A 23049-nucleotide genomic window follows, 5' to 3' on the forward strand; every position below is an offset into this window, starting at 1 on the left:
CTCCCGTGTCATTAAAATAATAATAATATTCTTTGTCATATAGTAAAATCAAATATATCTGTATTTTTATGAAAGTTCAGCTATTGAAATGCCAAAGCTATTTGTGGTTGGCAGAATTTCTAAAATGACCTCCCAGAGATATGTTGTCCTAATCCCAGGAACCTATGAATATGATTAGATAGCTCTTTTAGGCATACTCAATGTTACATGGCACAGTTGACGTTAAGATAATATATCCAGAATTATCAAAGTGGGCCTAATTAAGAACACATAAGCCCTGCGGCTAAAGAAAAAGGCAGAAAGGGAAAGTAGAGAGATTCAAAGCGTAAGAAGGACTTGAAGTGTCACTGCTTTTAAGATGGAAGGGACCACATGAGATAAAAAGTAGGTAGACTCTATGAATAGGGAGTGGACATCACCTGACAGCCAGCAAGAAAACTGGACCTTAATTCTACAGCTAGAAGGAACTAAACTCTACCAACGATCTGAATAGATTTAGGGTGGCTTTTTCCCAAGAGCCTTCAACTAAGCACTAAACTCAGTGAAGCCTGTCTGGACTCTTGATCCACAACCTGAAGACAATAAATTTGTGTTATTTTAAGCCACTAAGTTTGTGGTAATTTGTTATGCAGCAATAAAAACTAATATGCTATCTCACAAAAAGCTCTGTGTCTATGACATCAACGTGATCTTTGGGCCCTGGACATGGTTATAGTGAGGGTGAGCATGACACTGTGGGAGTGTATATCTGTGTGTTTTTGTACCGTCACATGAGTAGTCTTTTAAGTATAAGGAGCTCCTCATTCTGTGTAAGGAGCACCCTATCAAGCTGACTTAGAACAGAAAAGAAAATTGTGAGAGACAATTGGTGAGAGGAGTCCACTGTCACTCAGTCTCACTTAGAATCTTCTCTCGTGTAACCTCTCCATGACCCTCAGGCACCTACTTTCTAGGAAATAGCTGTTTGGAGTAGCAAGGACACTGTCAACAAGGGAGGATATTCTTCCCAAGACTGGCAGAATACTCATCCTGGAAGAGATTTCTATACTACCAGCTTATCTCTTTTTTCTCTCATGGCAAAACCACAGCTTTGTTGTTAAAGAATATTTCTGTACCATTTCTTCTTTTCGCTACAATACAAATTCACTATTTTGTCGAGTTAAGTGGATGGCAAAATTGTCATAATGGCATTTCACATATGTGGCTTTGTGGGAAAATGAGATGCTCTGCATAGGCAAACTTTCCATTTAATTAAAAATTGGTCCTTTTATAACTATTTTTTAAAAGCTTTTATCTCTTAAACTTAAAACAAAACCATGTTATTCAGCCTTATTAAATGGGAAATAATGTACAGCATTCACATTTTTATTGATGATTCATGGCTATCATTAAAACTATCATTTGTTTCACAGCTTTGTTTCTGCAGCAATGCCCTTAAAATAAATGGCCCCAGACCACTAAATCTTTGATTCTTCTTCACAGTTCATATTTTTTTCTGCTATTTTCCTTATAAACACGATGCTAATTGTAATCCATTGCTGTTGTTGACATATCTGCATCCAGCAGTTTCTCACTTACATACATATGTAGTTCTAATTTCAAAATTGAACCATACTGCCTTAAAATTAAGTAATTTATATATATTTGTACAGATGGTAAAGTTGTAAGTAAATAGAATACTTATGAAAGCTTACATTTCAAAGTTTTATATTTCCCAAACATTAATTGAACAACTATTATGTCCAAAAATTACATGGCTCATATGAAAATTTACAGATTTTAAAATTAATGGATAGGCAAAACAAACATTCATGCAACTATTTAATAAGAGTGTTGTATTAAATCTCATTATTCTATATATATTACAAAATATCTTTAATTCCATATGAACCCGCTTAACCATTAATTTAGATTTTTTAAAATTAACGAATATATTTTTATCTTTATAATATTTAGTAGGTGGTCAAGGCTTCAACTTGCTATTATGTTCCCAGGAGTACCTAAGCACAGTGCCATGTAAAATAAATGATCATTAAATATTATTTGCAAATATTGAAATGTAACCTCCTTGGTTTCTCTGCTATTCCAATATTCCTGTGTAACCAATCCTGATTTAAATCTCTTTCATTAGAGAAATCTTGAGTGATTTCTCCTTTTTTGACTGCCATAGCACTCCAACACAAACAGGAAATTTTGAATATTTTGTGTATGATCTAAAAAATATATTCAGAGTTGCTATTATTTCAGATTCACGATAGATTTATTATAAAATATATTTTAAGTGATTTACCAACTAAAATACTTAGGTTTTAACTCTAAACTGACCTTTTTGGAAGATGTGCCATGTTTACTCTGTATTTATATGCTCCTGGCACACTCCAACCTGTACCTAGGGTTACTCGACTCTCAATTTGAAATCAATAATTCCAAAGAATCTTAAGGGCTTAATAATAAGTATTAGAACAGAACAATAAGCTATTGAGGAGTATACTAGAACCTAAAGTTGGCAGGCCAAGATAGGTTGTAGCTTTCTAGAAGTATTTAGTGACCTAGGGGCAGAAGAAGTGCATAGTGGGTACTGATTTGTTATAGTGTTACACTAGTAACATATATTGGGTACTTAACAATGTATCAGGTTTGGAACCACTATGCTGTAGTGCAAGAAAGAAACAGATCATAAGACACTTCTCTCTTAGGAGTTCACAGCAGCTAAGGGTAATTGGCTAGGTTTGATAGAGAATGTAGGACTATGAAATACAATAGTCCCCTCTTATTCAGTTTCTGAGATTTCAATTACCCACTGTTGACCATGGTCTAAAAATATTTAATGGAAAATTCCAGAAATAAACAATTTCATAAGTTTTAAATTGCATGCCATTCTGCATAGTATGATAAAATCTCTCACTGTCCCACTTCATCTCTCCCAGGACGTGAATCATCACTTTGTCCAGTGTATCCATGCTGTATACATTACTCATTCGTTAGTCATCTAGTAGCCATCTAGGTTATCAGATCGACTGTCTCAATATTGCAGTGCTTATATGCAAGTAACCCATACTTTACCTAATAATGCTCCAAAATGCAAGAGTACTGATGGTTCCAATTTGAATATGGCAAAGAGAAGCCGTAAAATGTTTTTATAAAGTGAAAATGTATGTCTGTATAAGAAGCAACATAGTATTTATGGAGTTCGGTATTATCTTGGTTTCAGGCATCCACTGGCGGTCTTGGAACATAGAAGTGAAGTCATTTATGCCTTACAAACTATATAGAAGAACATTTCTGAAGTACAGAGGTCATGGTGTTTATTCTTGCATATCTCACAGTGCCTAGAACGATGTAGAAGGGTTAACATATGTTTGTTAAACTGAATTGACTAGAGATCTCACTTTCTTCTTCTAGGGTACAGAATCTTGCAAACTCCTTTGGAATTCAATATCCCGCCCCCACTCCCTACTTTTCCCCCCCTGCAATGCAGATTCTTCCCTATCTAGCCTATTTGAAATAAGAATGGTTAAAAATGCTCAGGACACCCTGAAATATTTAAGTAAAGCATGGGACTCTTTTACAGGAACTTGACTTGGTAACTTTGAGGAGGCAAAGGTTAAAGAGAAAGTATCTCTAGCCTCCCACCCTCTCACCCCGCTACCATAGGTCTTACCCAAAGCCAGCATTCACCAATCGGATTTATTTGTTTGCTGGGTTTGGCATGCAAATAGAAATAATGCCTTTATCCACAGGGTAAGCAGTTTGGATCTGGCAGATTGAAAAGAGAGAGTTGGAATGAAAAGTGGTGATCTTTGAACTGGGAAATTTCTGTATTCTCTTCGATCTTTTAGTTGGCACTTAAGCGTTGAAGGGGTAAAAAATTCTTTCACATTCCTGGCTAGGTATTGGAAGCTGTTAAATAGTGGTTAAAACTGGGAGTGTTGGAGGGAACTTTCCTCCCCCATTTTTTAAAGTTTGGCTGTAGGTCTTTCTGCCTGCAGGCTACAGTCACATTAGCCTTGGAAATTGGATAACGACAGCACAATGACAAATCCAGGTTGCTTGCAATAAGTTGCTAATCCCTTTGCTTTAATATCGGAGCAGGGTATAATGATGTTTGGACATCACTCCAGTTTACTGACGACCCCACTGGGGCCAGCAATAGAACCTTACAACTGTCTAACAAGGTGTCAGGTGACTCCCGTCGTCACAGCAACGGACACTGGAATCTAATCTTCCTTCCATCCCTTCTAGCACCCAATAACGCCTAGATTATATAAGTGGCCCATCATTGCTTGGTAACTTGAATCAATTAACGTTAATTCACACAATGCTATGATGTATTGTGATCACTTTCATTTCAGGGAAGGGGGAGAAATTGCTATAAGTCACCTAAAATGAGGTTGTCTGTGGTGCTGAGGTATTAATTGGGTGTCCATATTAAATGCAAAAGGAGCCCCATCGTGAAAGGAAAGTGGATGAGTGACTCTCTTGGCTGCTATTGACCTATCAGAAGAAGACAGTGCCCTTTTCCTTTGCTTTTATCTATTACAGTTTTCCCTATTGCGTGTCAAGTTGATGTATTATAAAAAATTCATTTGGTGACCTTTCACCCCCTTAGCAGATTAAACAATTTCACTTCGATGGCATCATTAACAGGACCCTGCATTTAATGATGATTTCTCTAAAAGGCCACGGAGATTCGATTTTAAGCTAACAGATTTATTGCACTATTATAACATATCGTAAAAAACTGTACCACCTACGGTCAGGTTTTAGGATAGAAACTGCTTAAGAGTTTATGTGGAGCTTAAAGTGGTATTACCTTGGGATATGCTGTAGCAGCAAGTCTCTGACCTCCAGTGAGATGCTGTTTACATTTAATAAGAGATGTTTGCTCACAATAAACTTTAAAGTGTGTCAGGGATAGGCCTTTCAGCGGGTGTTCAGGCAGTTGGTTCCCATTCCTTCGTCTCTCGACGTCAGTGCACTTATGTCAGAATCTTTGTTGGGGTTTTTCAGTTTCTTTAACCCACACAGCTAGCCTGGATCCTGTCCCACATCAGAAAGCATTTAAAAAATAGTTTTGGGGAGAAGTAGAATCTGCTAACACTGTTAGAATTTTCCAAAAACCTTGAACCCATAGAAAAGAAGAATGAATAACACAGAACTTAAAAATCTGTTTTAAATTATTCTCTTAAAAACAATTAAAAAGGAGCCTTACCCATTTAGACTAAGCAAACTAATAAGTGATGATTAGGTTAGTGTATGTTGAATTCCCACTGAATGATTGTTGCAGAGGTCAGGGCCTTAGCTGGTAGATGACCAAAGGGGATTCTTAGGATCATGTATTCCCACTCTGCCTCCCATGTCCCAGGATTCTCAGGGGAGAAGGAATACGCATCCTGCAGAAATTTCATAGTTCATGATCCATTTTATTTGTTCTTTCACTATTTTCTCTTTTTAGGACTAATTGCCAACTTTACCTGACATACACCTTCCATGTTAAATAAATATTTCATCTTTTTCTCCTCACAAAAGAAAAAAAAGGGGAACAAAGTAGTTGACTTACAAGATTTTAATTGAGGGCAGAATAGGCTACTTAAAAAAAAAAAAATCAAATCCTTTCTTGTTAGACCTGATCTGGGTTGTTTTGAGGATAAGTCACCATGGGGTGTCCTATATTAAGGTAATACATGTGGTAAATGATATCTATATATCTCTATTTAATGGCTAAAAATCTATTGCATGCCTGTGATGTATAATACATAATAGGCTTAATGGGGCAATAGATATATAATCTATAATGTTCTTTTAATAAAACTATCTTGATCATTAAAAATACCAAAGCTCTGAGGAAAAAAGATGGTTTATGGTATCATGAATTATATAACTTATTTTTGTTATTCCATTTTATTGCTAAGTCACATCAGCAATTAACATGCTCGAAAGAGGTGAAACACAATGTAGCTCAACGGTTAACTGCTCTGAATCTTGGTCATACGCTTATTCTTTGTAAGCCCTTTGGCAAGTTACTTTAGCCTTTTTGGACCAAATGTTCTTCATGTATAAATAAAAGTACCTACCTCATAGTGTCATTTTAAAGATGCGATGGGCTTTTAGAATAGTATCTGGTACACAGTAAGTACTCAGCATATATTAATTATAAGTATCATCCTCTCTAAAGGCTTCATTCAATTAAAAGAAATTAATCAATTAATTCCAAGTCATTAAACCTATTTTGTGCAAAAACATGGTGGAGAGTATAAATACAAAGGGAAGGTTGTAAGAACTCAATGAATTGTTTCATATCAAACATCGGTGTGCTGGAGCTTGCCATTTCTCAGCAATATCGTCTGGTACCAGAATCAGCCATAGTGAGAGTATTAATACCATGGAAATTAGAAAACACTACAAATTAGGGTCTTTTGGGGAAAAGCTTACTAGCTTACTACTGAACATACCCCTACCTTCTAAGTATTTTAGTCTGATAAGTTCTCTCACTGAGGCTTTTATAGGGCTGATATTAATAAACTGTGATAAAAATCTAAGTTTATAATTTGTGCTTCTCCACTCATCCTCCCAACATCCAGGACATCCTTTATTATGGCTAATCAAACATATAAAATAAATGCATAATTATTCTGTAGTTATAAGATAATGTTCACTATAAAGTGTATTACTAAGTTTCTAGAAGCAAAGACAAATGCAAATATTTTCTCTGATAATGTATTATGGAATATAGCTTCTGCATTGATATTTGTAATTTTATGGATGTATTCTATTTTTTTTCTTACATGTGCCAGAAATACAAGCAATTTTAAAATTGAGAACTTGATATATATTCGGCCCTATGCTCTTTCAGTCTTAGTCCAGCCTTCAAATGGAGAAGTGGGAAAAGTACTTCCAGTACAACCACAACTCATCTTTCTAGATAAGCAGGTAACTTTTTCACAGGTTATACACCCATCTCTCGATTTACATGGATTATCCATTCCATGAGCCTTTTTTTCTTTTTTTTTTACACAGAAGAAAACCATGTAAAAAGTTTGGAAAAAAATACTAAAGAAATAGGCCAATATAAGTCATAAAAATATTTATTTCACATATTTTCACAAAAAAAATGCTAATGAAAATTTAGAAAAACTGAAATAAATATTCGTTGCCTGTGTCTGGACTGTAAAGCAACCAACCTTCAATTTTTAATTGGCACAAAGCTGCTCAAAATATCTTCATCGCTCAAAATATTTGGAAGTGCTGCTTTGGTTTCATTATTTATGTTTATGTTTTGGGATGATCTTTTTCCAATCCCATCTTTTGCTAAGTTTCCATAAATTCTTCAATATTCACTGCAACATTTTAAAAAATCTTTTCAAAATTTTAAGGCTCATTAGATCTTTGGATGAATATCTAGAATTGCAGTTTCCAGTTTGGTGGCCAGTTGAAGAGCTTTGTAAATATTTTCAGCAGTGAATGAAACTGGTACAAGGTCTCTGCCATATTCATTGGTGGGATGGGCTTCAGATATTAAGTGAATTAATTCATTATTCATTAATTCCTGATCAACCAGTAATTCGTTAATATAATCTACATTCAAATTGTTGGAACTTACTTCTTGAAATTTATTTAATAAATTAATAATTCCAGTTAAGCCTTCTTCAGTCATTGGAACCATATTCCCTGGTACAACCACTTCTGGCTGTATTGCTTTCCAGTAAGCATTTAAAGTTGATGGCTTTATATCATTCAAAGAAATATTCTTGATACAACTTAAAATTGTGTGTTTATTCCAGACTTCTGTAACTGTGATTCATTACCTTCAAGTTTATTAAAAATATCTTTAAAACTCCATTTAATATAATTAATCTTAAAGATGGAAATAATGCCTTGATCTAAAGGTTGGATCAAGGAAGTTGTATTTGGTTGCAAATATACAACTTTTATATTTGGATGGTCTAAATTGTGTGGATGACCAGGTGCATTATCAAAAAGTAAAAGTATTTTAAAAGGAAGACATTTTTTCTTGACATAATTTTCAACTCCTACAGCAAAACATTTGTAAAACCAGTTCCGAAAAGCATCACTAGCCATCCGTGCTTTTTTATTTGCCATCCAATGAACAGGAAGATCATTAATTGTGTGTTAGTAAGTATTAGTTCTTTGTGCATTGCTGAGTTAAGCTATTGATTTTTAGAAAGAGTAATCGCCGATAATGGAAATAAAAAAGAAAGAACTGCATAAAATGAGACCACGTAAATGGAAACCACATATGAAAAGTCCATGTAAAAGAGGGAGATTATTTACTGCATATAAAATAACACGTAAAAAAATACCATGTAAATCGAGGGACAGGTGTACTCTTTCTTTGGAGCTGGGTAGCCTGTACTCAGCACATGTTTTAGATTCCTTCATCATGATACACAGTTACAGAGTGCCCACTGTGTGACTATTGCTACACTTAGAACTTCTAACTGCTTTTGTCATCTCCCTTCCATTTCACAGCCTGCCTGCCTTCCACTTTGTGTGAATGTCCATAATTTGATTAAGGGTAAAAATATAATGCTTATACTTTTCCTCCCCAAGCAAATTTTTGAAGTCGGTCTCTCACATCTCAGAAATCTAGCCTTCTCAAAACAGTATATCTATATCTAAAAAGTAATTTCCTATGCCAATGGAGGAATGTGTGCCATCACATCTGCATTATAATTTTACATTATTTTAAATAGTTTCTCTTATATGTGGTTAAGTAAATCATCAATAGGAGGTTTCAGTGCTTAATTCTAATGTCAGTGTTCATGGCCTCTGATTCTATTTTATCTTTTCTATATTTACTAAAGTCATGGGGAAAAACAGTGAACTAGGATAGTTAAATCAGCTTTCCACTCTTCATTTTAAAAATGTGTTCCATGACATGTTTGCAGAGAGGTGAAGGCCATGGGACCAAGGTACACACACTTGGAAACCTGTCAGTTTTGAGGTAGTCTGGCACTCACCCAATTCTCTCCTGCTTCTCTTAATCTTTTTCCTTCCTTAGTAACTTTCGGCACATAATACTATTCTCTTCTTCTAAAAATGTAGCTTTCTTTTCTTCTATTCACAGTTCTACCCCAACTTTTCTTCAATTATGCCCCTCCTCTTCTCTGAGTAAGCTAATTTTGATATATTCTTAACACGAGAAAGAAAATATCTATTTATCATTTTCCTTCCTTTGCTTATTTCTGTTAAATTTGTGCTTTATAAAATATCTTCCTGAATTCTTTCTCTCTCTCTCTTTTTGGATAACTTCACAACATTCTCTTCTGAATCCAACTTTTCCTTTTTAATTTTTTTTTTCTATTTTCAGAATCGGAGAATTGAGTCCTTGGGGCCCCCCTCAGAGCCATGGGCCATTTCTGTTTCCTTGGAAGGGACATCAGATTCAGTGCTAAAAGGTAAGTATCAGTGACATTCAGAGACCTGTTACTTCTGCATCTGCACAGAAAATGTTTGCAACTATTAGAAATTCATAGGCACAAGGACAGTAATACTCAGTGTCTTCAGTAATTTGGAAGAATAATCCTTCATCTCCATTCTACAATGCCAGTGTCTGTGAAAAGAAAGTTTAGGCTGGCAGTAAATACTTAAAGAACCACCTCTTCCTCTCCTTTCCCTTGCATGATGAAGAAGCATTTTTGTCATATCCATATCCTCAATATGGAGTGAAGAGAACAACATGTTTCCCTAAGACAAATGATTCTTTAGTACAACATCATGAACTGGCCCAGGGAGAAAGTCACAGGTACAGTGTGGTTTCTATGGAGAAACACTTGCCCTCAATGATAGGAAGAACAAATGTGATGGCAAGTGTAAAGAACCTGGCCCAGAGCAAATGTGATGGCAAGTATAAAGCACCTGGCCCAAACTCAAACTGAGTTTTCCTTCTTCACCTTTCTTTGTCCTCTGTTACCTTCCTGTGCAGTCCCAGTACCACTGCTGGCTTTATTTAGTTTCTCTGGTGCTTGTGCACATGAAAATAAAAAAACAAAACAAAACAAAACATTATTCTGTTCTTTGTTTCTATGAGTTTGATTATTTTAGATATTTGATATAAATAGAATTATACAATCTTTGTCCTTCTGTGATTTATTTCCTTGGCATAATGTCCTCAAGGCTTATCCAAGATGTCACATTTTTCAGAATTTCCTTTTATAAAAGGCTGAATAATATTCCATTGTATGTGTATATCACATTTTCTTTATCCATTTATCTGCCAAAAAACATGTAGATCATTTCCATATCTTGGCCAGTGTGACTAGCATTGCAGTGAACATGAGATACGGCTATCTCTTTGAGATCCTGATTTCAATTCTTTTGGATAAATAACCAGAAGTGGGCTTGCTGGACCATATGTTATTTCTATTTTTAATTTTGTGGTGAACCTCCATAGCAGCTGCACCATTTTGCATTCCCACCAACAGAATATAAGAGTTCCAATTTCTCCACATTCTCACCAACACTTGTCTTTTGGTTTTTTGATAATAGCCATCCTAATAGGTGTGAGATAATATCTCATTGTGGTTTTGACTTACATTTTCCTAATGATTAGTGAGGTTGAGCATCTTTTCATACACCTGTTGTCCATTCATAGATCTTCTTTGGAGAAATGTCTATTTAAATCTTTAGCCTATTTTTTAATTGGGTTTTTTTATTATTATTTTTATTTTTTTGCCATTAAGGTACAGGAAGAGTTCTTTATATGTTTTGGAACTTACTCATATCCAGTACCTTATTTATACTTCATACTTTACCCAAATTCTTATTTTTTTAAATATTGTGGTAATATACACAGAACGTGAAACTTTTTTAACCATTTTCACATGTACAGTTCAGTTACCCATTTTTTTACCTTACTTATACTTCATACCTTATTCATCCTCCAAAGCTTCGCTCTATAGTCATATTCCATATCTCATTGTACTTCATACATTACCCATACACAGTACCTACTCATGTTCCGTGTCTAATTCATACTCCATACCTTACTCCTATACCATGACTCACTCAGACTCCACACTTTACTTTGCCCTACTCCTGATACTTAGCACTCCCCCCAAATCCTTCATTATTTCTCTTTCAGTTATCCTAAGGATATTATCACTGACTCACTTAGAATCATACTGTGAAGAATGAAACTGTTTGCTATATTATTCTATTAACACCAATTCAAGCTAAGCGAGCTGACTCACCTGGATCAGTATTGTCATCATTTTCCTTCTTGAGAGCTTCAGTGGGAAAGTATGAAGAACAGGCTGAGGTTATCTTCTATGCATATATTTTTTCGAGTGTGTTATGAAGTAGGGAAAAAATTCTTATGTAGTTTTCTATTTTAAGAATGCTCATATCACCAAAACATCCTATTTCATATGATTGGAAGTTTCTTTTAAAACCATCATGAAATACTTCTTGACTTCAGAAAGAATAAAACCAAAAACATTTGTGATGGATTACATAACTTATTCTAAGTATTTCCTGCAGAAAAACAAAATAACAACAACAAAACCATAGCTATGTGTCTAGTCTAAATCTTTTATTCTGCAATTTAACTTCATGTTCTTTTGTCTCAGTAGATCTTCCTCAGTAAAAAAAAAAAGAAAAAAAAAAGAGGTTTTAAAATGTTAATGAAAAAGTGGATTTGTACACACAAACACAATTATTTAAGGACCCTTCAAATCCTTTGATACTTAATCATAGATCTTAGTTGTAGAAAAAAAAAGTTCTTAATTTTTTTTTTTAAATAAAATCTCCAAATTATGGATGTAACAGTTTTCTAGTATATATAGCTAGAGGTGAGTGGCATAGCTATGGCAGAGAATTTGCGCTGAAAGTTATTTTAACAACCATATGCCCAGCAGAAACATATTCAGGTAGCATTCCTTGATAAGTCATATAATCAATTTCAGTCTTGCACAAGCCCAACACTCCCATCTCATCCCAAGTTCTCTCAGCCAGTACATTGTTTATACCAGCTTGATCGGGGAGCCTGTCAATGGCATTTGTACATTTTACAATTACCATTCCAGAGATATGATGAACCCTGGAGTAATATACTGTACTTGGCAGCAACTGCCTCAGCTTTCGGGTGCATATGCTTCAAATCTGAGAATATCATAGATATATATGGGAATCTTTGTAGAGATCTCTGAGGCAAGCTGGTATTTAACACAAAAGCAAACCCATTTGAAGCTAAAGCACTTTCCATTAGGCAGTTTGGCGGCTGTTCTACGAGGCAGACTCACTGTGCTCCATGGACACATTTCGATTAAATGCTGTTTTGTATTCCTCCAAAGATGAGAACAATAAGGACGTTTGTCAAAGGAAAAACTGCAGCAAACGATTTCATGTTGAACATCTGTACTCTGCAGTTCATTGTTTGCAAGAGTTTATTGACCATAATTTTGATGCATATAGGTTTTAAAGAGTATAAACTGCATTTATCATGGGCGCCTATCATTTATTTCAGTCTTGACTTATTTATTTCCATTTTTTCTGGGCATTTTATTTATTTTGGAACTCTGCTGAAATGAAGAAAAAGATGTTTCCGAAGAACGAAGTTTTAGTTAGCTCTGCAAAATTGATGAGGAAAGACAATGTTTTCACAAAAAAGATTGAGCAATTGAATTGAAAAATGTAACACTAAGCATGTTATATCTTTATGATACCTTTCAGCCTTAAAGATCTCCAACTAGTTTATAAATGTTAAGAACACTCTCCTAACTCATTGTCCATCATACCAATCACAGTGACATTTCTAGAGTGAAACATAGCAGCTGTTAATTAGCAAAGTAATTTGAGGATAGTGGAGTCAGAAGACTAATTAATAGAATTGTGAATGTGATACTGAGTTGTCTTCTTTCACTTTATAAATGGATGGCCTATTTTTAGAAGATGTAAACCTTCTTCTTTTTTTTTTTTGCATTTTATTCAGGGAAACCATAGCCCAGGCAATTCAAGTTACTAATTCACGGTAGCCTTTATCAGTCATGATTTCATGCATTGCTGAAGTCTTGATCCATTGGCCGACTCTGCTATCACATAAACTATAGATCCTTTGAATAAAAACTGACCACCTGGAAAGATAATAGTCTTTCTTTCTTGAGAGACATTCAGTAATAAAAAAATCAATTTATAGTAATGGTTAAGAATGCTAACTTTGAAATTAGGCAGATTAGGGCTATAACTCCAGCACTGAGTGATTTAATCTTTTATGAGCCTAATTCCTGATCTCTAAATAATATAGATAATAACATATTTTATAGGGTTTTTGTGAGTTTATTTATAATGATGCATATAAAGCACTGTGAGGTTAAGCTTTCCATATATGTTAGCTGTTATTATTATTCTATCTTAGATTATTTGGTTCCAAGACTTGTTTAAGAAAACCCTGATGGATTTAGTAACCTCTTTAATTAAAAAATGTTTTTCCTTTATTATCCAATTGCTTCTCTACAGGGAAGACCTGAAGAAATTGCTCTTGAGTATGTAACTAACATTTACTTTTTGTTTTTGTGTTTGTTTGTAGGGTGTACTCTGGCAGAAACGCAAGATGGTTATGTAAGCTTCTCCAACTTGGCAGTTTTGATTTCTGGGTCGAATTGGCACTTTATTTTTACTGTCACTTCCCCTCCAGGTAATTTCAATACAGTGTGTGTTTATTATCTGTTTCTTTTATTATTTTTTTTTAAATAGGCTCTTCTTTATAATAGGAATAGCTCCTATTATAAATAAGGAGTCATCATAGTTTAGAGAAAAAAATCACTTAATTATAACAATAAGGTGTGAGAAGCAAGAACACATGTAGAAATTAAGCCTCAGGAGAATCCTGGTACATTTTTCAGGATTCAAATGCAAGAATCCAAATGTACATTTTCCTGTAGTTGTTAAAATTTACTTTATTCTACATTTTTTAAAAATTATATGATATTTGATAGCATTTGGTTGGGTATTAATTAGAAATTTTTAATTTATAAAGGAGAGTTATGGGACATTGAATATTATAAATTTTTCTCTTTCACTCTTACTCTTCTCATTCACTTGCCCCCCCATCCCATAAATGGTGAGTATACCATTCAAAATCTTGGTATTTTAGAAGTACGGATAGGTATAAAGTGAGTGTAAATTTTTATACAATCCAGTTCTTGACAAAACATTAAAAAATCTCACTTCTGAAATATTCTTCACAATTTTTGCTTTATTAGAGGATCATACTATTCAATAAGTTTGTGCGTTAAACCTCAAAGCCAGATGAACCTATGTAAAATACTACTCTTTCATACAGAGGAGTGGTGGGAGTGCAATTTTTTATGTCTAATTTGTTATTTATTGTTGTCCTTTATTATTTTTCTAGACCTCAAGAGTACAAATTTTGATATGCTCTTTTTAAGAGACTGAACTCTGATAGAAACACAGTTAACACCTTGGAAAAAAGTGATTTAAATATAGCATTCATTATTGTGATTTACCAAGAAAAAAAAAACCTCCATCTAAAAGAATTTTAAAAATACTAACATCACATTTGAACTGAAAAGTAGAAATTTATAATTAATTATTAATTTTGGTGAAGTAAATTAATCTGATAAGACATTCAGCTGTAGAAAGTAGTTCATGTTCAGGTGTGATAATGCAAAGTTTTACGAAATACATCAGAACAATCATTACTGAATGTAAACCTGTTAGAACACTGGAAATGGCAAAGAAAATCAAATGTTTTGATGTGAGGTATCTGAAGTTCAAAAACAAATGTTTAATTAAGGCTAGATATTAGTCTTCCCTCATGAAACTTAAATTCAAACTGTCATAGTACACTTTTCAAAAAGTTAAAAATGTAGCTCTCATGAAAATACATAAAGAGCACTTGTCAACAGGTTCTTGAACTCATTAATGAGGAAATCAGGAGAATAGCAAAGCGGTAAAGGAACATTTGAGGGATACAGATCCTATAGCCTGGAAGGAACTGCTGACATAAGTTTGCTAAATTGGATACAGGACAATAAAACTGTAACCTTTGAGGTTACAGGTCCCCAGATATCCTTTGCATCTTTACCGAACAAAAACCGTTTGCAGTTTACCAATATTGTACCAATTAACAAGCCTGAGCTTTAATTAATATTAAATATGAAGTCAAAAAAGTATGCTACAGAGAATTTGATAAACCTTGGATGGGCCTATTTAAAATGCCCCAATGTGACATTGATAAGAACTGTAATTATTTTTTTTCTCTTAATTCCAAGTTTTGGACCATCTTTCTTTATAAAGGGAATATCATCTGAGGTCAGGTAATATTATTATTAATTATATAAGGCAGATATTCTTTAAATACCTATGAAGGTATCCTATTTTAAGTATAGGTTCATAGATAGCCATGTTCCGCATCTTTGGCCATGGGATTCCCAAGGATATATTTTGAAGTGTAACACATGTAGAGTTGGACATTTTGTCTTAGAGACTTTTGTCCTTTAATTTCCTCAATGGTTAACTAAGACTAAATACTTTATCAAGGTTATTTTAAGGAACAATTTATAAAACCAGAAGTAAAATATGGTATAGACAAAACTTCTCATTAACACTTGTGATTTTGAGCTGAACTTGGTGTTCACGTTGACTAGAGCACTACTTTATTTTAGGTTCCACCTATAATTTATAAAGTAGACTGGGAATTATCTCGTAAAAAAATTTTTTTATCATTTTCCACAAATCATTCTTCATAATTTTCAAAACCAAGTCTGTGAGGTGATGCTCTGTCAGAATAAAATTACAAAAGTTTAAATTAAAAGAGAATATATGGAGGGTAAAAAGAAAGCATTAAAAAGCCTGTACTTCTGTGACCCCTTATTGACATCATGTTTTGTTTTGTTTAAATTTTATTCCCATCCCCGACTCCATTCCTCTCTAGCAACCATCAGCTTGTTCTTTATATCTATGGATATGTTTCTGGTTTGCCTTATTTATTTGTTCATTTGTTTGTTTTTTTAGATTTCACCTATAAGTGAAGTCGTATGGTATTTTTATTTTTCTGTCTGACTTATTTCACTTAGAATAATACCCTCTAGGTCCATCCAGCTTGTCACAAATGGCAATATTTCATTATTTTTTATTGTTGAAAATATTCCATTATATATATACATATATATGTCCTTTATGTACATATGTGTATATGTATATATGTGTGTGTATATATATATGTATGTATATATACTTTACTCATTTATTGATGGACATCCAGGATGCTTCTATTTCTCAGCTTTTGTAAATAATGGTGTCTATATCTTTTCTAATTAGTGTTTTTGTTTTCTTCATAAATACCCAGAAGTGGAATCGCTGGATTGTATGAAAACTCTATTTTAATTTTTTGAGGAATTTCTATATTGTTTTCTGTAGTGGCTGCATTAATTTACAATCCCATCAGCAATGTATGAGAGTTCTCTTTTCTCCACATCCTCACCAACATTTGTTATTTATTGTTTTATTGATGTTAGCTATTCTGACAGGTGGGAGGTGATTTCTCATTGTGGTTTTAATTTGACATCATGTTGATTAGCCATAAATATACAGAAAGTAACTCTTTATTTCCAATTATATCAATTTCTAGTGCTAGAAACATTTGAGAAAACAGCCCTCATTCTCACATTGATAGACCAATCAATGAAATTTCTTATTTCTAACAAGCTCCAAAGTCATAGATGTGACAAGCATTGATTTATGTTGTTATTGTTTCATTCATCTATGAATCAAGTGGAAAACTTGCAATAATTTTTAATATGTTTCCTCTTCTTTCCTAGAGAAAGGAACGAATAGAAAGAGGAGCAAATCATTATTCTTGTTTTAGAAATATATTGAGGAACTGATAGTTTAATTGGTTCTGACCGAGTGTGTATGGAATTCTCATAAGTCTTTCTAATATGTTGACTAATCCAGCTCAATTATTCATTTCTGAACTTCCTAAGACACTGTCAAGAAAGGTTGACTTTCCACCTAGCCTTTCCACATATGCTATCATTTACCTGGGTCTAGTCTAGGCTGTGGTTTTTGTAATCATTTCTTGGAGCCAGGGAGTTCTTAGGGGGTTCTCAGGAGCTTCTGGGCCAGGAAAAGGCTGAGGGAGCTGAGAATGCTGCCTGCCATCTAATCTAGAGAAATTACCTTGCAGTCGCCATGTCCATGCCTGAAATACATTTCCTCTAGAAATTTACCTGGCTCACTCACCATTTCACTCAGGTTTCTTCCTGAATGTCACCTCCTCAGAGAGGCCTTTCTGCATCACTTAACCTACAATACCATCCCCAACCCTGCTCTCACTTCCAGTCATTCTCTATCTTCCAACCTCACTTTAGCCCTTTTCATGGCACTTACCACTACTTGGCATCAGAATGTTTCTGAATTTGCCTGTATGTCTACTGTCTGTGTGCTCTGTGCCCCATTAGAACCTAAGTTCCAAAAGACACAGGAATTCTGGTGAGCTCTGTATTACGTTCTCAGAGTATAGGAAAACATGACACATCATAGGTACAGCAAATATTTACTTATTTATAAATAAGTAAGTATATTGAGATTATGTCTAATATTGCATTTAAAAAAATGTTTTGCTGCTAAAAACATTTGAAAGCTGATGATCTCCACCCTTAGACTCAGCTTACTTCTCTAGGCTTATAAACCGGTCTCCCTGACTTCAGGCCCCCAGAATTTTTCTTTCTACAACACTCCATTGGCTTCAGAATATAATCAAGGGCCTTCCAAATGATATTTAATGCCCATTAAAATTTGTCTCAAATGCTTTCCAGCGTTAATTACCAGTATTTTCCAGTATTAATTTCCTAAACATCAATTGATCTTTTCTCCTTTCTGCCTTTATTTGCTCAGGCTTCAAAACCCAACTTAGATACTTTCTCTTCTGGTATGCTTTTTTTGATTACAGCTTATCACAAACATCTTTCCACAGCAATCAATTTGCATTACTCTGCTGGCATGTGTCACATTCTGATTTGTGTTACAAACATGTGTATGTGTATCTCATCTCATTTACTAGCTCTTAAATATCTTAAGAATGAGAACAATAACATCCACTTAGTAAGGTAAATAATCACCGAGCAATCAGAGAATGGATAAAAGAATAAGAAATTTTGTTTTAACTTCTGCAAATCTCTAGTAAAATCCATTTCCCCATACCTGGGCTACATTTATTTTACTCAGATGGCCATAAAAAGCAACTAATTGATAAGCAACAAGCCAAGTTTGTCTCAAGTTAAGATGCACAAACAGGAGAGCCATTTCTAGCTAATTTTGTTATGAGAGCTTTGGGACTGAGTCAGTCAGGAGTTGAAAGACTAAAAATCTAACTGTGACTTTCAATCAAATTGTCAGGTTCAACCCAAGAAAAGTACAGTGAAGAAAAACAGTGTTTCTTTGAGTAGAGAAAATAAAAATTTTGTTTTTGCCCGAGTGATTCAGATGAAAGCAGAGGTTTAGAGTAGGTTTATTTGTTTGAATAAGCTCCTTTAAAAACATTGGCTATGACTCATGTTCATAGGCAAGCTTTTCTTTTAAAATTTTTGTATCGAAGTATAATTGACATGATAAACTACACATACTTAAAGCATACCATTCGATAAGTTTTGATGAATACATATTCCCATAAAACCATCTCTACAATTAAGATAATGAACATATTTATCACCTTCCAAAGTATAAGATTATTAAAATTTTTCTTTTTTAAAAAATAATATACAGTAAAGTTTATCTTTTTGGTATGTCATTACATGTAGAAATTCATGTAATCACCACCACAATCAAGATATAGGACATTTCCCTCAAATATCTTCCTTATACTTTCCTCTCTCCTCATATCCGCCCCTCCCACTACCACTAATCTCTGGCAACCACTGATCTGGTCTCCATCTGTATAGTTTTGACTTTTCTAGAATGTCATATAAATGGAATCATAAAGTATAGTATGTACCCTTCAGAGATGGGCTTCTCTTGCTCAGCATAATAATGCCTTGATGTTCATTCCAGTTGTTTCACATTATTAATGGTTTGTTTCTCTCTGTTTCTTCCTCCCTTTCTGGCTGTCTTGTTTTGGTTTTCTTCCTTCTCCTTTCTCCTTCTTTTTTTAAAATTTTTATCTTCTTGACTGAGTAGGATTTCATTGCATCTGGATAAGCCACAGTTGATTTATTCATTCCCCTGTTGAAGAACATTCGGGTTGTTTCTGGGTTTGGGTAATTATGAGTAGAAGTGCTATAAAAATTTGCGTACAGATTTTTCTGTGTATAGGCAAGGTATTTTTTTTTAGATTCTTTTATGCATCGTTTAGAAAGAATAATGGGTTAGAACCAAAATAATCAGTCTGTTAAAAGCAGAGAGGTTTGGGATGAATTCTTAGAAAGATGCACTCTGTAAAGAAAGTTACTCATTTTCACCCATCTTCCATAGCCAAAGTGGCTCTATCTATCTACCACTGCTCTACTCCCAGTTTTCCAGATAACGAAATTTGAGTGGACTTTAAAAATTGTCTTGGTTCTGTAGTAGGAATCCCTGAGCCCAAGTTTTGATATTATATTATTTTAAATAGGATATTTAAATAGGATACATTTTAAATAGGATACATTTGTCAGAGCAAATAGTTTTGCACAGTCTGAAGCTGAGAGCATTTCTGTTCTAATTAATGGAAGATAAGAGTGAAACTGAAATTTTGCATTGCTGGAGAAAGCAAATCTGAGAATAAAAGGGGAAAATTGGAAGAATTCCCCATCAGTATTATACACAATTGGAAAGTACAATTGTATGTTATTATTAGAATTGGATTCTTGTAGTTCTCTAGAAATATAAATCTTGAATTTATTATTGGTTTATTTATTTAATCATTTAATTCAATAAATATTTATTGAAACTGCTAAGTACCATGTAATATTTAAGCATATTTTCCCACAATATTATATTAGCATCTTATTAATACATTATTCTTGAGACATTATTATTATTTTTTTAAACAGGGGCCAATTTTACAGCTCGATCCAGGCCATTTGCCATCTTACCTGTGACTAGGTCAGAGAGGTCGACCATAATCCTGGCTGTTTCTCTGTGCTCCATGGTCTCATGGCTGGCCTTGTGCTGTCTGGTGTGCTGTTGGTTTAAGAGAAACAAAAGCAGAAGTATGTAGTTTTTTTTAAGAATAAAAATATTGAGGAAAAATGTGATTATGTATAATATATTAATGTTTTCTTCTTTCAAAAAGAAATGTTTATAAATTTTTGCCACATATTAAACCACATGGAGCTAAATTGTGCAATTCATACAGTAGAGACAAGGATCACCTAGTTTTAAATAATAGCAACAATAATAAAAGCTCATATTTATTGAATACTCACTATGGTCCAGGTTCTAAGTGCTTTAGATATATGAATTTATCTAATCCTCACAATACCTCTATGAAGTATATACTAAATAAACACTATGTCTATGTTATGGAGAAAGAACATGAGGCACAGAAAGGCTAAGTAACTTGCCAAGGTCACACTTTCAGGAAGAAGCCAAGCAGTTTGGTTCCAGATCTCATTCTCTGAAACAACATGCTCCACTGCCCAGGTAACCCTCCAAAAGGTGAGTTCAAGAATCAGGGTCAAACGTCCTCTTCTTCAGAAGAGGGAAGAGAGTGCTTGGTAGTTTTTTGTTTTGATTTTAGCCTGGAGGATGGAGAATCACTGAAAGAGTTTCTGTAAAAGAGGCTTTTTTTTCCTGTCCTACTCTGTGGGAGAGCAGATCGGGCACTGACAAATTTCTTACTCCACCCACACCACACTCCCTATCAAAGTGTGGATGAAATGCTTATGATAGTAGGAAATATTAGGATACCAAAGTAATAAGCAAGAGTCAGAATATAAAAGGCAAAATGAGGAGAGGCAAAGAGAGAAAGTCAAAATAAAGGAAAAAGAAAGACGCTTGGAGCTGCTTCTAGAAGATTTGCCATGTTTGGATTTCTGAGAGATGCACTGGATGCGCTGTTTATTTATTTATTTTTTATTAAGCTTCAGCCTGATATGCCTACCTCTCTCCCTGTCTTGATCCGGCTGGACAAACTACAAGAAAACTTGAAGAGTCCTGTCTTTCTCAAGAAGAATGATATCTCACCCTGGGATGTTGTTTGTGATTTGTTGACCCCAAGGTTTTGGCCATTGGCCATTGTTTTTAAATCTAAAGTTCTATGTGTGTGCGTGCGTGCGTGCGTGTGTGTGTGTGTGTGTGTGTGTGTGTGCGTGCGTAAGAGAGGGGTGAGAAGGAGAGTTATTGAGAGAAATTATGTAGGGCTTTCTGGTTTTAAAGCAAAGACCTTTTATCAGTTTTAATCTCATGATTCCAAGAAGTAGGTGACTTAATTCTCATCCTCCATGTTACAGGTAAACCTACCAACCATGGAAGGACCTCTCGCTAAGCTCTGCTGACCCTATCTCTTCTCTTTTGGTCCCCGAGCTCTAGGGGAAGCTTCTTTCTTCAGTTACTAGCATATATGGACAAAGACTTCTATCTTTCCTTTTTTAAAAATGTAAAGAGATCATGAGGAACTTGATGAAAAAAAATAGTATATAGTAATCAGCTTTGTATAAGTAATTTGTATTTCCTTGGAGAACAAGATTCTCTGATTCAACTGTATGGTCTGTCAGCAGGTTATAAAATTTTGATCCTGAGACCTCATTAACTTTCAATAACTATTGGAAACCTCAAAGAATTTCATCAATGTGTATTCTATCAGTAATTCCAAATTAGAAGTTAAAAGAGAAAATTTTAAATTTTTTTTAACTAAAAATAATACATGCGTAATATGTTAACATAATTAACATATATTTTATTTAAAAAACCTGTTTCCAAAGAATGTATAGTGAAAATAATGCCATTTTTATAAACCTCTTTAAAGTCTGCCTTAAGAAAAGTCAGCAGGATTCTTTAAGCAGCTTCTGCATTCTATTTGTCGCGATGTGTTGTTTTGGCTGAAGTATATGAAGAAAATCCAGCTTCATGCAGATACGTAGTAGAAAGGGGAAGAGTATTTTAACCCATTTCCCACTTAGAAAAGAAAAAGTGCAGCTTGCTGTCAGCATTAATTTTACATAAACACGCTCTTTGAAGCTGAAGCAAATCTGACTGATTATCAATGTGAGAATAAAATATAAAAACTGTTCTTGGAGTTATTTCTAAACATAACTTGTCTCTAATCCTAATGTAACAGAAATGTATATGATGATCACATATTTAATAATTTAATAATTTTTGTGTGTGTGTGGTAAGTTTCAAAGCACGGAACAACACAAAGCAGAAGGTCACATTCCGCACAAAAATATTGTGTTTCTCTCCGGATCACCTCGCCGTTATTTGTTTGCATCATTCATTTCTAAAGACTATCAATATAGTAGAGTGATGCAAAAATAATAATAAAAGTGAGCTATTTCGTGGCAAACTTTGGGGGTAAGTTTAGGACTGTAATCTGTGAATTATCTCAGGGTAAACATTGAAGCTGCAAGTGCCTGCCACCAGAGAGTATTCTCGGGGCAAAGGGAAAATGAGTTAATAGCATTTACAGATAATTGTAGATATTCTTCTTTGATACTGTACCCATACTGGCCAAAAGGTGGTTACTTAAAAGTACATTGAGTGGAGCTTTTAACTGTGCACGATTTTGAAATATTAGGCTTGGTTTTTTGGAAAAGGTTGTTTCACCGAGTCATGAAGATGTTTCAAATGCTGACATATTTTATTCTACAATTTTAAAATCACATTTGTTAATTTCCACATAGACTTTTAAGAGTTAGAAATCTGTGAAAATTGTAGTTGATACAAATTTTCCAAATTTCTAAATTTCTCATGAGGGCTTGAATTTTATTCCTCCCAACAAGTACTGCAAGTTGTTTCTTTGAAGTTATAGGCTCATTTCATTCACTTAAAATATATATCTGCCAAATATCTAAGTACAAATAACCATAATTTGTCTTTCAATCATTCCTCTCAAGTTCTTTCAATGCAAAAATGATGTTCCCTGAA

The 23049-nt window shown here is 34.2% G+C and overlaps 1 protein-coding gene across 1 annotated transcript in view; it reads left to right on the forward strand.

Moving 5' to 3' along the window:
- Positions 1 to 23049, forward strand: part of PKHD1 (PKHD1, fibrocystin/polyductin) — a 413647-nt gene that overhangs the window by 374449 nt on the left and 16149 nt on the right. The window contains exons 62-65 of the mRNA XM_006926447.3: positions 6795 to 6930; positions 9332 to 9419; positions 13547 to 13654; positions 20013 to 20171. Coding sequence (XP_006926509.2) covers positions 6795 to 6930; positions 9332 to 9419; positions 13547 to 13654; positions 20013 to 20171 — 491 coding nt within the window. The remainder of the gene's footprint in view (positions 1 to 6794; positions 6931 to 9331; positions 9420 to 13546; positions 13655 to 20012; positions 20172 to 23049) is intronic.

This window comes from Pteropus alecto, unplaced genomic scaffold (assembly GCF_000325575.1).
Source record: "Pteropus alecto unplaced genomic scaffold, ASM32557v1 scaffold7, whole genome shotgun sequence".
Classification (NCBI taxonomy): Eukaryota; Metazoa; Chordata; class Mammalia; order Chiroptera; family Pteropodidae; genus Pteropus; species Pteropus alecto.